Source organism: Monodon monoceros, unplaced genomic scaffold (genome assembly GCF_005190385.1).
Source record: "Monodon monoceros isolate NGI ecotype Baffin Bay Population unplaced genomic scaffold, NGI_Narwhal_1 Super_Scaffold_7, whole genome shotgun sequence".
In the NCBI taxonomy this organism is placed as follows: Eukaryota; Metazoa; Chordata; class Mammalia; order Artiodactyla; family Monodontidae; genus Monodon; species Monodon monoceros.
Window position 1 is genome coordinate 30,119,226 of NW_021703784.1, and position 13,610 is coordinate 30,132,835.

The 13,610-nt window shown below is 39.0% G+C and overlaps 1 protein-coding gene and 1 pseudogene across 2 annotated transcripts; both read left to right on the forward strand.

The window, feature by feature from the left end:
• Positions 1-1,148: 1,148 nt before the first annotated feature.
• On the forward strand, positions 1,149-1,904 carry LOC114887455 (annotated as a pseudogene).
• A 2,018-nt stretch (positions 1,905-3,922) lies between these two features.
• Positions 3,923-10,721, forward strand: LOC114887454 (tripartite motif-containing protein 64C-like). Of its 2 annotated transcripts, XM_029209243.1 has the most exons (6): positions 3,923-4,333; positions 5,495-5,590; positions 6,280-6,510; positions 7,260-7,282; positions 9,078-9,175; positions 10,228-10,721. In XM_029209243.1, exons 1-6 carry the CDS (start codon positions 3,923-3,925, stop codon positions 10,719-10,721), a joined length of 1,353 nt encoding a protein of 450 aa, XP_029065076.1. The 2 variants fall into 2 exon arrangements, with proteins under 2 accessions (XP_029065076.1, XP_029065077.1); XM_029209244.1 differs by lacking the exon at positions 7,260-7,282 and having other exon boundaries at positions 6,280-6,530; positions 9,075-9,175.
• The last annotated feature ends 2,889 nt before the right edge of the window (positions 10,722-13,610 follow it).

Sequence of the window (13,610 nt, forward strand, 5' to 3'; positions counted from 1 at the left end):
ATTTACTTATTAGCCTGCTTGGGTTTTGTCCAAGCAAACAAGTAGTTGTCTTAGTTTTTTTTAAATGACCTTAATATTTAAAATATCTGTAACTAGAGCAATTGTAATATATTGATATTTGTAATATTAACATATGTAATCATTTTTATTCCATTACCTTACATGTTATTAGATGTTTTTAGGTCTTAAATGAGATTTCTACAGACATATGTATTTATGAAACACATAGAATACCTAAAATGTTCAACATAATGTATACATTTCATAGCCTTTATATAGATGAACCTAAGAGTTAAATGTGTTGAATGAATTAGAATATCTTCTTGTAAAGTTCATATGCACTATATATTTTTTTTATTTAAACATCTTTATTGGAGTATAATTGCTTTACAATGGTGTGTTAGTTTCTGCTGTATAACAAAGTGAGTCAGCTATATATATACATATATCCCCATATCTCCTCCCTCTTGCGTCTCCCTCCCACCCTTCCTACCCCACCCCTCTAGGTGGTCACAAAGCACCGAGCTGATAAACCTGTACCATGTGGCTGCTTCCCACTAGCTATATCAGTTTTACATTTGGTAGTGTATATATGTCCATGCCAGAATAAAGGCGCTGTATTTTTAAAGCCTTCAGTTTGCAGTGTAGATTTGAAAAGTGTTCAGGATAGATCCAATGAACTGATAGGGACTCCCAAGAAGTGGCATTGGTCAAATAGGGAAATATCAGAAACAAAGAGAACATGATGTTGCTTCCATTAACTACACCTTTGGAATTGCTCGTGTAGAGAGAAAATCCTCATGTATGTTCAAATTTTTTCTTTGGTTTTGAAAAACAGCTGATTAATTTTCACTGATTACTGTTGCAGCTTGGACATTCACTAGTTCAAAATGTGAAGTGCTCTGATGATCTGAACTGACTCTAGGAAAAATTGTTTTGCTGAACTAGAAATAACATAATTTTTTCCTTTTTTGTCTTGAAAGGAGGAGTTTTGCTATTTAAGTTGGAAGCAAACACTGAAATGTTTATAGTTTTAAGATGCCGATTTTGGTGGCCGGGCGCGGAGGTGATTCCACGCTCAGGAGAGCGCGGCGGCAGGGGTGGCGTTGGCCGCGTTCGTGTGCACCGGTGTGACTCGCAGAGGGAGGAGGCGGTGGAGGAAGAGGTGGCGGCGGTGGTGGTGGTCGTAACGGTGGCGGAGGAGGCGGGTACGAATCAGCTGCGGGCGGAGACATGGCCAACATCGCGGTGCAGCGAATCAAGCGGGAGTTCAAGGAGGTGCTGAAGAGCGAGGAGACGAGCAAAAATCAAATTAAAGTAGATCTTGTAGATGAGAATTTTACAGAATTAAGAGGAGAAATAGCAGGACCTCCAGACACACCATATGAAGGAGGAAGATATCAACTAGAGATTAAAATACCAGAAACATATCCATTTAATCCCCCTAAGGTCCGGTTTATCACGAAAATATGGCATCCTAATATTAGTTCCGTCACAGGGGCTATTTGTTTGGATATCCTGAAAGATCAATGGGCAGCAGCAATGACTCTCCGCACGGTATTATTGTCATTGCAAGCACTACTGGCAGCTGCAGAACCAGATGATCCACAAGATGCAGTAGTAGCAAATCAGTACAAACAAAATCCCGAAATGTTCAAATAGACAGCTCGACTTTGGGCACATGTGTATGCTGGAGCACCAGTTTCTAGTCCAGAATACACCAAAAAAATAGAAAACCTATGTGCTATGGGCTTTGATAGGAATGCAGTAATAGTGGCCTTGTCTTCAAAATCTTGGGCTGTAGAGACTGCAACAGAATTGCTTCTGAGTAACTGAGACATAGAGCTGCTGATATAGTCAAGCTTGCCCCTTCTTGAGGAGCATCAACATCTGTTATTTTTAGGATTCTGCGTAGATTTATTTTAAACTGGCATTCTTGCCTAATGATGTTATCTAGGCACCATTGGAGACTGAAAAAAATCTCTGCTCTGTAAATAAAGCTAAGTAAACGTCTCTGTAAATTTAAAAAGGGGAAATACTTTAATTTTTTTCTTACTTAATAGTGTAAAAATTCTTTGAGCTAAGCTAAAAACATGCTACTTTAGTGTTTAGCAGTGTACCAAGACTAGCAAGAGTTTGCTTCAGGATTTTGTTGAATAATTAAGATAATATTTTGAGTGTGTCAGGGCCATTCAAATCGTTGGTGTTGCATCACAGCTACCTTAACTGTTTTTAACATGGATCCTCTGTGCCTGTGAATTTACTTGCATGCTTGTACTTGACTTCTTAGGATGGGTAGCTGAAAAGACCACCATTTTAAGCATTTGAGAATTCTTAAATATGAGATTATTCAGAATTGAAGATGGTGACCTATTCAGAGCCTTTTTGTCCTTGTCAGCAGACTGGGACACCATATCTGTTTTTCCCCTCTTACCACACACAGCTAATATTCTAATAGTAAATTTCTCTCTTTGGTGGGGAAATGTGCTGAGGGACAGTATCCCTTGCTCCATTTTTAGGTTGTCCATTTGGAATGTTTTGTCACAATTCTTCACTCTTAGAACTTTCATATATAAGTAATAATGTAAAAACGGAGCTGCCAGTTTCGTTTCTCTTGCAAAAACAGTAAAAACTTGATTTTGCAGTATTCCCAGATTTAATGAAAGAACCCAGCTTAATTTTTCAGTGAATTTAACATCTTTCTATTTTTAAACTGATGAATTTTTTCTTTGACAACTTGCAAGGGTGAAATCAACTGTTAGCAGTTTTTTAAGCCTAATTTTGGCTTTATAAGAGGTTGCTTTATCAGATCCTTTAAAGGCACTCTTGTGTGCATTTCCCCCAATTGACACATGAAAGCTGTGTTGGTGTTTTACTGTACATACTTCAGATGCACATAGGAATAGAAGTGTGTTATAAATCTAGCTTTCTTTATGATGTTTCTGATAATATGAGAATTGAAAACTTTACCTTCTCTTGTACATAGTCAGACTTTCTATACGTATTAAACTTACATTTCATTCTAAGTTCAAAAGTTTGAAAATTATTAGTTTTGCAAGCTCAAACACTAATGTGACCATTTTATGAAGGGTGAAATGGATTTGTGTAGGCTGTTCTATACATAGAAACACAGTTATTATTACATATTCAGGACCAATGCAAAAATAACAAAAATGTAATGGAATCAGAGTGAATTAAAGTAAGGCTGTATACTGAAAGTCATATTATAAAAGGTTTGCTTTCTTCAAGTGTTACTTATCCTAAATTATAATGGTTAAGTGTTTGGAAAATAGTTTTGAACCATAAATTCAGCATAATTTCATTTGACTTCTCAATAATCTTAGAAGCAATAAAAGAACCATTATTAAATATAAAAAAAATGCCAAAGGTAAAGCCAGCGTTGATTATATTAAGTTTAAATTATTCAAAACAATTTTATTTGTCTTTAGAAAAGCACATCTGTCAGTTCAGAGACAGGAGACATAGAGAACATTAGCATAGAGACAAAGTGTGTGCAAATACGTGTTGCAGTCATGGAGTCATGGAGAGAGAGAGAGACAGACAGATTGAGATTATATGTGTGCTTCTGTACCAATCAGCTAATAAAAGTAACTCTGGAGTTACCATTTCCCCGCTGGTCTAAGCTTTAAGCACATCCATGTAATTTAGGTATGACCGAGAACACGGTTTATTTTAAACAAAAAAGTTGCTAGGGACTCTCTTATCTAATTTTATCATTTGTATCAGCATGAACCTCTCTGTATTCACCATTTCTAGGTTTGTACTGAGGGTAAGCATATAGGTAAATTAGATAGAGTTCAAACAGACAGGACTTTGTCCAAAGGCTTTACTTTCCCTTATCAGGGCAGAAGAAAGACTTTCTCTCTTATCCTCTCTATTTCTGTCTTGAATTTTCAGAAACATGGATTCAGACACATTGCAAGCCTTCCAGAATGAACTAACCTGCTCCATCTGTATGAACTACTTCATAGACCCCATCACCATAGACTGTGGGCACAGCTTTTGCCGTCCCTGCCTGTACCTCTGCTGGGAGGAAGACCAGACTCCAAAGAGCTGCCCTGAGTGCAGGGGACTATCAGAGAAGCCAGATTTCAAAACCAATATTGTACTCAAGAGGCTGGCTTCCCTCGCCAGACAGGACGCAGTTAAACAAACCAACAGCTTGGAGGGGCAGATCTGCTTGACACACAAAGAAGCCAAAGGACTCTTCTGTGAGGTTGACAAGACCCTGCTCTGTGGCCCCTGCTCTGAGTCCCCAGAGCATGCAGCTCACAGCCACAGCCCAATACAATGGGCTGCTGAGGAATACCGGGTAGGTGATGCTTCTAAGGCAATTAGGAACCTACAGGCTCCTAAATCAGAGAGAAAGATGAAGATAATAATGAAGTTGATGGGGATGGAGATGGTTGAGGTGGAGAGTTTTCAGTGTAGGTCATGTAAGTGTATCATTTTAATGTTGTTGCCCAATTGTCCAAACATGTGGAACTGCTGTATCCTGGGGCATATGGTAGCACAAGGCACACTGGCTTCTGACGTGAGCTTGACGCATTCTTAGTCAAGTTATATAAAAATCTGAGTCTCAATTTCTTAGGAAATGAGAAATTTCATTTCTCTCATGGAAATGAGAGATTCCATTATCTATAAAGTTTCCCCAATTCTTTCTTTCTTTTTTTAATTTTTAATTAATTAATTTATTTTTGGCTGCATTGGGTCTTTGTTGCTGTGTGTAGGCTTTCTCTAGTTGTAGCGAGCGGGAGCTACTCTTTGCTGTGGTGCACAGGCTTCTCATTGCAGTAGCTTTTCTTGTTGCGGAGCACGGGCTCTAGGCACTCAGGCTTCAGTACTTGTGGCACGCGAGCTCACTAATTGTGGCTCATGGGGTCTAGAGCACAGGCTCACTAGAGCACACAGACTTAGTTGCTCTGCAGCATTTGGGATCTTCCAGGACCAGAGCTCAAACCTGTGTCCCCTACATTGGCAGGCAGATTCTTAACTACTGCGCCAAAGGGAAGTCCCCCCACCCCAATTCTTCATTATATGTTTCTGTCACTTTGATATTCAACATATTAGAATCAAATTAGATTAATGTGGAAAAATCTGACCACATCATTCAAACTCAAGATTTCTATTTTCTAAACCAGCGGTCCCCATCCTTTTTGGCACCAGCGACCAGTTTCGTGGAAGACAATTTTTCCATGAATGGGGGCAGGGAGAGGTTGGGGGGATGGTTCCGGTGGTAATGCGAGCCATGGGGAGCCATGGGGAGCCATGAGGAGTGGCAGATGAAGTTTCACTTGCTCGCCCCCCTCTCACCTCCTGCTGTGCGGCCCCGTTCCTAACAGGCTGTGGACTGGTAGTGGTCTTCGGCCCAGTGGGTTGGGGACCCCTGCTCTAAATGACTGCCTTTGCTCATACATAAGGGGATGGAATTTATGGTATTATCTGTGTCACTAAAGCTCATGGTTATTTGCAGGAGAAACTTCTGAAGAGAATGGACTCTTTAAGGAAAATGACACAAGAAATGCAAAACAGTCTGAATCAAGAAGCTAACAAAACTCAGTTGTTAGAGGTAAGAATTAAGATATTCTATTTGTTTGCATGGAGACAGATATAATCCTGGCTTAGACTTTTAGCAAAATTCAAATTACCAGGTAAAGGATAGTGGTCTTTTCCTTGGAAAGAGTAGTGGTTTCAAATGACCTATCATCAGTAATCACAATTATAACAGACCAATACAAACTAGTTCAAAGAGTGCTAGTATACGGGGAAACCAAGGCATGAGACATATTCCTAGGCCACATTTTGAAGATTTGAATAAACCTTCTCAGACATGGAGTATAAGACAACGTTGTGCTAAGTTTGTCTGTGAAGGTGAGGAGAGGAATACAGCAGTACCTAGAGGAGAATTAGTGCATATTTTTAAAGCTGCACAGTATGGGCTTTACCTAATAAAAGAATATTTAGAAAAATCAGGGAAAGGAACAAGAAAAAACAAGATTTGGGTAAGAGAGGAAATAATTGATGGAGTAAGAACCCTGAAGAATCCTCCTAGGGAGAAAAACTGGAACCCCCTCAGATGGCTTGATTTAAACAGGAAAAGAGGCGCGAAACTTAGAGAAAGGGTGGACAGGAAGGACCCTTTGAGGTGTGAGGTAGAAAGTTTGTCAAGAGCTTTCCCGATGACAGTAAGGAAATAATGTTTGACGTTTTCTGTTGAGAATGAGGATGAGTGATTCTTTGAATCCACTATCTCTGCAGAACTATGCGGCCGTAAGGAAGGTGATGATCAAAGTTCAGTATCGGATGATCCACCTGTTTCTCCAGGAGCAGGAGCAACTCCATCTGGAGGCGCTGGAGGAAGAAGTGAAGGAGACTCTCCAGCAACTCAGGGAGAGTGAATTCAGAATGACTCAACAGAAAGAAAGTCTGAAAGAAATGTACAGAGAGATGACTGAGATGTGCCACAAGCCTGACTTGGAGCTGCTCCAGGTGAGAAGGGAGGTTCCATCCTCAGAGACAGAAGTACTATTCTGGGCACCGTTGCCATGACATTGAAATGTTACCTGCATATACTCTTATCTCAGCTAAGGGATGATGCTCCTTGACTCCCATTATCTTACTTGTCCAATCCCTTATTTCTCATAGCCTGGTAATCTTTGGGAGGTTTTTTTTAATCCTTTCACTAGCTAACATAGGACAAAATTTTTTCAGTGTGATCAGGAGTACTATCCAGACAGATTATCCAAAATCAGCAAAATTCTGTGACCAGGGGAAAGTTAATTTTCTTGGAGTAATGCTCAATACGTTGTCACTCTCTATTATCCCACACTTACTGAAGACATTGAGGTTTTGCCCATTGTCTAGGTAAAATTTTTAGAACTGGTAGTCAATTTCAATGCACTCTATAATTCATTTTATATGGTTCCTTGTTTTGCTTTAATTGTCATCATAAATGGTGAGGTCTCTCCTTGGGAATAGGACTGAGAAATGACTGACATTGGAAATCTGATGTTGTTGCATCATTACACAGACTCTTCCTGGCCTCCTTCCTTCCTTCCTTAATGTGCCCTGAGGAAGCTCATCATGTTTCAGTTTAAGTTCTGTTATTAAGATAGCCTCTGATTGTTCCTTAGAGGAGAATGAGAAAAACAATACCTTATTGAACAAACAAGAATAGTAAAGAAGATGCAAAAGGACAGAACTCTCATGATTAACATGATTTTTTTTTTTCATTGCAGGCCTCGGGAAATGTATTGGAAATGTGAGTGTACGCTAATGACTTTTGATTTCTGGAAAAGTTGTTGTCTTTTTGATGAAGTGGTTGGATAGTCGTTCCTTGGTGCCACGGGGAATTGTTTTCAGGCCATCCCCAAAATCTAAATCCCGGGATGCACTATCCCTTATAGAAAATGCCATAGTATTTGCAGATAACTTAAAAGCATGCTCCCATACACTTTAGTCATTACTAGACTACTTATAACACCTAATAAAATGTAAATTAAATGCTATGTAAATAGTTCCCATGTATGTGGCATTTTCAAGTTCCACTTTTTGGAACTTCCAGGGATTTTTTTTTTCTGAATATTTTCCATTTAGAACCAGGGAGGAAGAATGTAGGGGAGGGATGGATTTAGAATTTGGGATTGACATGTACACACTGCTATATTTAAAATAAATAACACACAGTGGTTATCTCAAGCCATAGAGAAGAAGATCAGGATTAAAAATGGTGGTCAGGGCTTCCCTGGTGGCGCAGTGGTTTACAGTCCGCCTGCCGATTCAGGGGACACGGGTTCGTGCCCTGGTCCGGGAAGATCCCACATGCCGCGGAGCGGCTGGGCCCATGAGCCGTGGCCGCTGAGCCTGCGCGTCCAGAGCCTGTGCTCCGCGACGGGAGAAGCCACAACAGTGCGAGGCCCGCGTACCGCAAAAAAAAAAAAAAAAAATGGTGGTCAAGGGAGACTTTAGCTTTACCTATAATGTTCAAACTTTTTGAAAAGAATTTATCTATGTATTATTCTATAAGTAAAATAAATTTAACAAAAAAATAGATAACAAACAAGGACCTAGTGTAAACTAACTAACTAACTAAATAAATAAATAAAACAGAAATTACAGATTCAACCCATGGTTGAATCCATACATGCAGAGCCCTCGCACATGGATGATGAACAGTATATCTTTTGATCTATTAACATCGTCTTTTTGGCTATTTTCTGTTTTATTTCAAAAGGATTATAGAGGCCTTCTGATCCTTGGTCTGAGAAGTTTCTTTTTCATTTGGCTGAATTCAAATATACCTGAAAACTTTCTGACATTCTGGGCTTTGTTCCACCCACTCACCCCATCCTCTCCAGACTCACCACAGTAAAAATTAGGGAAGGGATTTTTCTAAGATATCACAGAGGAAGCACCTACACTAGTGAGTTGGAAGGTGAAAAAGGCAGGAAAGGGGCAAATTCCCTAATAGGAAGAGGGGCTGTGATTTTGTTCCTAGGAGTAGCACTGAATCAGCCTGTTCCATTACAGCAAACCCCCTTGTAGGTAGGACCTCAGAGCTAATGGCTTCCTGGTGCCCACTGGAAAGTTAAACCTTCAGGACCAAGGCAGCCAGGCTAGAATTGGATTCCCTTGCTGGGCTGATAAGAGCAAACACGTCGGGCTCAGTGAACTCTTCCTTTTAGACACTGAACATATCCTTGATGACTACTTGCTGACTGCAGTCCCAAAGGCTTTGCCTGAATTTTTTGCTCTCTGTAAAATGCCCAGGATCTTTGCATCGCCTGAGTTGGAATAGAGGAAGTGAATGAAGTTCAATAAGTTGAAAACTGGAGTAAAGTCTGAGAAGAATGAGAGAGTTGAAATTTGATGTAATTTATATTTAGAAAAAAGTATGGTAACTTTTTATATTCCCAAGTGTGTAGAATATAATGTATGTCCAATTAACCAAAAATAGGAGAATTCTGACAAAATATCCTGGATTAAAAACTGCTTTTTTGTAATGGTCCTGTGATTAGCCTTTGACCTTGAAATGTAACTGACGTCATTTGTTACAGGACTGATTTCATACAGATGCAAAAGCCTCAGCCAGTGAACCCAGAGCTCACTTCCTGGCCTGTCACTGGAATCCTAGACATGCTGAACAACTTCAGAGGTAAGAGTCAACCTTCAGTGAACAGGACTACATTTCATTAGAACTTCTTGGGAAGGAGCCTTCTTTTATTGTTATTTTTTCTGACATGAAGGTAGTACATAACTTCCCAAAGTTGTTACATTTTTCCTGCCTGTATAGTCGTATTACAAAGATCAAGGCTGAACTTTGCAACCTATAGTTTACCGAAAACGCAAAGCTAGAGATATATATTCAGTTACATATGACATAGGCAGAGCAAGAGGAGAGCAACCAGCTTGCTCATGTGGTTATAAAGAGATAGAATATTTACTTTTGTGAGTAACCATCAATATTGTGTTTATTCAGTTTATTTCACTCTTAAAAAGTTAAATATGGCATTGCTGGTTTTTAATTTGTTCTGTATTACCAGCTCATTTATTATGCATTGTACAAAAATATTTATTATTTCTAAAATCAGCAAGAATTGACAGAAAAGACTAAAATTAGCTTAGGCAGGATAATTGTAATGCTATTAGATCAATTTCAAAACAACTGAAAGGCAAGGGATATTTGAACATGGTTAGCCAGAACATCCTTTTAGAAGCTTCCAGAACATCCTTTTAGAAGCTTCCAAACTATTCATTGATGGATTTCTATCAAAATTTTGACCTTTGAAAATGTAGTAAGTAGAGACCATAGCCCAATAAATACCCACATGATAGCAAGTGCTATCTACATGCTAGATCATGTTAAAGACAAAGGACACAAGAAAAGTTTTCTAAATGAAAGAAAAAGGATAATGTTTTTGGTGAGTCCTGAAATAAACTATCAAGACATTGACATTAAATCAGACTTCACAGAGTTCATATCTCCCTTTTTTTTTCTTTTTCTGTATGATTTGAAGTCTTTCTGTGTGCTGGTGAGATAGTAATGACTCTTACTCTTCATAGAAGAGCTAGTCTGAACTCCCTTTGCTGTCTTTGTTTCGTATTTCCTTGGAGGGGGGGAAATGAAAAGACTCATTGGGTAGAGAGCCTCTGCCTCTCAGGCCGTGGAAATCTCATTTGCTGACCTGATTTTTGCTCTTTCTGCAGTGGATAATGTTCTGAGTCAGAAAATGACCATTCACAATGTGAGCCTTTCTGAGGATGGTACAAGTGTGATGTTTGGAGGTGACCATCACGACGTGTCCAGACAGCCCCAGATTGTGGAGAGATTTGTGGCCTGGGGAGCTGTGGCCTTCACCTCTGGGAGGCATTACTGGGAGGTGGATGTGGCACACTCCTCGAACTGGATTCTGGGAGTCTGTAAAAATATCTTCACGAGTGATACTGATATCATTATTGATTCTGAAGAAGCATTTTTGCTATCTTCTATGAAAGTGAACAATCATTATATTCTGTCCACTAACTCCCCACCCTTAATTCAGTATGTGCAAAGGCCTCTGGGTAGGATTGGAGTGTTTCTGGATTATGGCAATGGAACTGTGAGCTTCTATGATGTTTGCAGAGGTTCCCTCATATATAGTTTCCTTCCTTTCTCCTTCTTCTCCCCTCTGACACCTTTCCTTTGCCTTAGGTCTCCATGAATAGTCAAGTTCCATGACCATTTAATTGATGAAATTCTTGCCTGAACAAATTGCTTTCCTAAACCTCACGTGAGGCCACAGGATGATATCTGACTATCTCTGAGCACATTGTAATTTAATGGAACACACGACTATATGTTTATAAAATGGCATAACCATGTTGAATGTATAAATTTGTTAATTAAATTTTCTTGTAATAAAAATTTATTATGAACTATTTCACAATCAGTTGCTTTTCTTCTGTCGTAAATAATAGTTTTATTAAAATAAAAGTTACATACCGTAAAGGTCACCCCATTTAAACTATATAATTCAGTGGCTTTTAGTAATATTCAAAAAGTGAAACCATAACTATCTAATTCTAGGACATATCCATCACCCCCAAAATAAACCAATGACCATTAACATTTACTCCCCATTCCCCCTCCCCCTCCCAAGTCACCCCCTAATCCAGTTTTATTCTTCATGGATTTTTCTATTATATGGTTTCAAATAAATTGGATCACACAATGTGTGGCTTTTTATATCTGTTTACTGTCACTTAATGCTTTCAAGATTCATCTACATTGTAAGCAGTGTGCTTTACTTGCGTATCTGAACCAGATTGGGGTGAAAGCATGAGGTAATATATATATCAGGTTAGTAAACAAAAGGAATGGTGCTTAGTTTTCTCTTCAAAGCTGACCTAGTTGGTAAGAACCAAGTGTTTGACAGACTTTATCATTTCTCTAAATCCTAGTCATTAAGCACATCTCAGCTCAACAACATTTTTCCCAGCAAGTTTTTCGTGACTACACAGACCAGTGTAGTTCCTCTCATTACACACTCTCTGAGCATATACCATCTCATCATAATATTCAACAAACCTTCCTCAAGTTAGCACTTTTACTACTTGACAGACAATTCTGAGACAGTAGGGACAGTATATTGTTTACTACTATATTCCTACTATCCAATGCAGACTTATAACATAATACATAGAAGTATAGGATGAATCAATGAACAAATACCTGAATGAAAGAATTAATATAAACAAATATTATTCCAGCATTGATAAAGTTTTCCAAAATGTAGCTAACATAATAGACATAAAATGCTAACTGATAATGTCAACAAAAGAGAGGTAATTGATTTGCAGCTTTACAGCCTAAGAAAATTCCATTATTTTGAGGTTTAAAATAACTACTGCATAATTTTGTTTTATAGTGTTGATTTTGAGATTTCCCTAAGACGATCAGTACAATCTACTGGAAGATGAAGACCCTACATAAAGTGATATGGAAACAGAAAACGGGACTTCACATGATGGTGACTGTCAGAATTTAAACTGACATATAAAATACTACGTAGCATAAGGTGGTATAATTTCCTTAGCAGTGGGAAGGCCAAAACCAATTTAAATTTGAAGAATAATTCAGATTACAGAATTCTGTAATATAATGTGATACCTAAAAAATATTGTAATTGTTCTATAATGTTCATTATACCCTGGTCATTTGAAAGCAGAAACAGTATGGTTCACTAGACAGCATTCATTCTCAGGCACATCTCCACAAGAATATATCAAACGATAATTTGTTCAAGTTCAATCTATAATATCCAATTCACAAAAACTCAAGAGCTGGATGTATTTTGTTTTCTTTTTACAGAGTACAAGAAGGAGCTTCTTGGTTTGTCTCATTTTTATCTCCAGATCCTTCACTGTATCTTCAGTCCTACAATTCAAAGGAAGTATTCAGTGCACTGTGGAGTGAAAGTCCTTTCCTTTTAGCCATTTCTCTTTTCATTTTGATCTTTTTCCTCCATTTTCTTTGATTATATCTCTTATTCTAAGCCTCTTGATTGAATGACTCATTTTTTTGTTAAGTTCCATTTGTGGTAAGCCCTGTAAAATTGGGTGGAATGAAGGCTGGAGAGGCAAGGGGAATTTTAAAGAGTACAGATGATGCATCTGAAAACAAAACATAAATTTCAAATTAGAATTTGGGAAGGTTTTCATTTTATTTTTAAGGGTCAATTAAATTATAGAATTGACTTATAACAGACGAGGTGTGATTATCTCATTCATGGCATAGAAGGAAAGTTCCTTTCCTTTCCCTTCTCTGCAGAAACATGGCATCACTCACACTACAGAACCTCAAGAAATAATTCACCATCTGAGTCTTGAGTGTGAGGAAGTTGGAGCTCTTGTGGTGGTGCTTGCAGAACTGGGACCTTGTAAGCAGCCCCAAATCCTAGAAATGGTGTTGCCCAATGGCCAACACCATTGGTCCAAAGACGACATTGTGAAGTTCCTGGAAGAAATGGAGAATAATCCCCTGTTCAATGACAGCCATGCATTCAAAACAACTCAGTCACTGATGGACTGGGAAAAAGTAGATTTTTAAGATATTTCTGGAGAAATGTGTAAACTCCAATGGTTAGAAACATTTTATAACTTAAGAAACTGTTGCACCTTAAAAGAATTAGTCCTGGGGGCTTCCCTGGTGGCGCAGTGGTTGAGAGTCCGCCTGCCGATGCAGGGGACACGGGTTCGTGCCCCGGTCCGGGAAGATCCCACATGCCGCGGAGCGGCTGGGCCCGTGAGCCGTGGCTGCTGAGCCTGCGCGTCCGGAGCCTGTGCTCCGCAACGAGAGAGGCCAGAACTGTGAGAGGCCCGCGTACCGCAAAAAAAAAAAAAAAAAAAAAAAAAAAAAGAATTAGTCCTGGTAGTTAAGGAACACGTTAAAAATCCTCACAAAAGCAAAACACCCCCCCGCACACACCCAGAAGAAACATTCTGATTTACCCAAGAAGCCCCTAACAACTTATCCCCACTTTTTAAAGGAGATGTATCCCTAGTACTCCTCAAAACACCCCAAACTGTGTACCAGGCAAAAGACAAGGAGT